We start from the raw sequence: 3,033 nt of genomic DNA on the forward strand, positions 1-3,033 counted from the left end.
CCCATAGTACAATCACCTCCCACTCCAAATTCCCTATAATAAAACACCCACCACTCCCAATCCCCCATAGTGGTCCTATTCTACTTACATTTCGCATCATAATGAGGATACCATTCACTGGGAAACTACACGAAAGTATAATAAACTGAAAAATATTACTAACCTGTGTTTTAAATTTTTTTACGCTCGTAGGAAGAAAAATGATGCAAGCTGACAAATGTAAACGATGAAAACAATCCAAACGAGACGTGAGCACGGGTTGGCGCAAGTCCACCATTAGCCGTGATCACGGCTTCGATCTTGACTTCACTAATTAAATAGTGGATCAAACCACTAAATAATAGTGAAATAAAATACACTAATTGGAAATAGTGAAATTATCAGTATTTTTACAGTAGAAGACCACTAAATCCAGAGTGAAAAGCCAAAAAATCACTATTTCAGCAGTGAATCATTCAATCACTAATTCAATTGGTGAAATTTTCACTATTTCAAATTTAGAGAGAAAGATCTAAAATTAAGACGATATTTATACTAAGAAATTAGAAAGATGCAGATGACCGTAAATAAAGGACATTCCTAGCTGAAAGTAAGACACGCATTTGCACTGAAATTATGGATCCCCTGGCCTACCAGAATCATAAGTTCTAATTTGTTATCACATGATTTATGAAGATAATCCTTATAAAAAAACTTTTAGGTTTTCTATAGTTACACAAGCAGAACACTTTGCCTACACCAAAAAGCTCGAAGACTTACGTATGTTGTTTTTATCGTGTATAACTGAAAAAAATTGTAACCGTCAATTGTACGTTCTTAGGTATTTTCAATAGAAATGGGATTAGAAGCTGAAGCATCTCTATTGGGAGAGGCAACTTTAAGACTGCGTCCAGCTCCAAGACCACCAGCCACAACTTGGCTTCCACTTGTAAGCCCAGCTTTACCTGTTCCTCGACTAGGGGAACTCATGTTCTCGATAAGTTACCTTCCTACAGCCGAGCGACTGACTCTCGTGGTAGTGAAGGCCAGAAACATTCGTGGGACTCAAAGTATGGATACGAAAAAACCGGGTGACATAATACCTGGAAACTTTTTCGTGAAGGTAAATAATTTGATTATAATTTTTAACTTTGCTATAGTGTACTTTCTATGTAACACTTTTACCTGGAAAAGATATATTAAAGTTTTATACGTTTTAAGGTTTATCTGCTACAGCAAGGAAAAAAGGTACACAAAAAGAGAACATCTATCAAGAAGGGAGAAAAGAGTCCGATTTTTAATGAGGCGATTATCTTTAGTGTACCAGCCCATGCTTTGCAGGTAATCACTAATCACTTCAATGACATATCGTTGAACTCGTTGAACAATATCCTTTTACCAAGTAACATATCTGAGACATCAATTTCATCATTTGAATCAAACGAAAGGGGGGGACGGGCAGTACGTGTGATTACTATGATAGAAAGGGATTGAGAGGGACATGAGGAAGAGTGTGGAGGAATAATATTAATAGTGTACTTGAGAAAAATTATCTCTTCATCATTCTAGAACATTGCAGGACATTTAGAAAAGTCGAGAACCACCTTTCTGTTTTCAACATTTTTTTCAATATTTCGAGTTCTTCAATACCAGTTCAAAGTTTGAAATAATGTTTCTATTAAGTAAATATTGGAATTTCGTTTTAGACTATTCAGTTAAGACTGACAGTAGCGGAGGTAACTGGAGATCAGATCCTGAATGCAAAATATTCTGTGGGACACGTCATCGTAGGATCCTCGACATCAGGAAGAGCATTGGCTCATTGGCGACAAATGTTAGCAGCACTGAGAAAACCTGTTGCTATGTGGCATCCTCTCAGAAAATAAGGTGGCGTTTTTCGTAATATTATCATTGTAAGGGAGAACTCGTACTTTTACCCACGTAAAATTACAAGAATACTTCCAATCATAAGCTTACATACATAAATGAGTAATTTATTGAAATTTACTAAAGTTTAAAGCTAATTTGGTACTGTTATTTGTATACGTAGAATTTCGCGCAACTTGTAATTTTGTGAACAATCTATTTGAAGACTGATACAATACTTCAAGTGTTGTACATATACGTGTACTTAATGTCGATTGTTCACGGAAAGACGTCATTTTATCGTACGTTATAATCACTGAAATCCAGTTATTCACTAATGGCGATATTAATCATCACAGACTGAGACTCTATTAAATCGATATAAAAAATGACAAATCAGTACGTAAATCGCACTAATTTAAAAGAAGAAAAGATTATATTATTATTAAAATTTAAATAATACATTATAGAACATACGTAACATTCGACCCAATGATTTTTGTAAACTCTATTTTAAAAAATCTTGAGAAAAAATATATTGTCAAACGTATTTTAAAAATATTATAACATAAAAATATTATCAATAGTAAATAATATTTTTCATGAAGTCGACATTGTGTGAGTATATTGGCGCAAAAAGCTGTAAAGCTTTCATGATTTTCAGCTTAATGCAAATCGAAAGATTTACGTCTTATGAATATACGTTAAACCTAATTATTAATAGCACACGTTCATATGTCGTCTGATTTTTCAACGATGCTTCGTCTAAGTGCGATAATTAAGAAGAGTTCTCCTATTCACACAATGTTACCAAGTCGGAGAAGTGATATCAAATCTTATAAATAATTCATTTATATGTATTCGGTGGGAATCTCAGTTGGTTGAATTCGTGTTCAGATGAATTTTTCCTACAAATAAAAATGTAATCCGGCCACATTCATGTGGCCGAATAAGGGAAAATTAATTGAATGCGCGAGCAAGATCACCCTGTAAACAACAACTGAAACCAACGACGAATCCACTAAATACTTTCTGCATCAGCGACCGTGTTTGTTAGTGAAGTACCGGGACATAAGTGCTGAAGCACGGCATCAATTGTGGGTCCGGATGCAATAAGGGCACATAAAATTTTTTCGTGCGAAAACGAAGTCCCCTGGAGGCTTTAGAAAAAATTTTCGAATTTTAATT

At 34.7% G+C, this 3,033-nt stretch overlaps 1 protein-coding gene across 1 annotated transcript in view; it reads left to right on the forward strand.

The window, feature by feature from the left end:
- LOC117171857 overlaps positions 1 to 3,033 on the forward strand; it is a 600,209-nt gene that overhangs the window by 574,223 nt on the left and 22,953 nt on the right. Inside the window, exons 13-15 of the mRNA XM_033359492.1 lie at positions 821 to 1,102; positions 1,201 to 1,320; positions 1,686 to 1,866. Coding sequence (XP_033215383.1) covers positions 821 to 1,102; positions 1,201 to 1,320; positions 1,686 to 1,865 — 582 coding nt within the window. The 3' untranslated portion in view covers position 1,866. The remainder of the gene's footprint in view (positions 1 to 820; positions 1,103 to 1,200; positions 1,321 to 1,685; positions 1,867 to 3,033) is intronic.

This window comes from Belonocnema kinseyi, chromosome 4, assembly GCF_010883055.1.
Source record: "Belonocnema kinseyi isolate 2016_QV_RU_SX_M_011 chromosome 4, B_treatae_v1, whole genome shotgun sequence".
NCBI lineage: Eukaryota > Metazoa > Arthropoda > Insecta > Hymenoptera > Cynipidae > Belonocnema > Belonocnema kinseyi.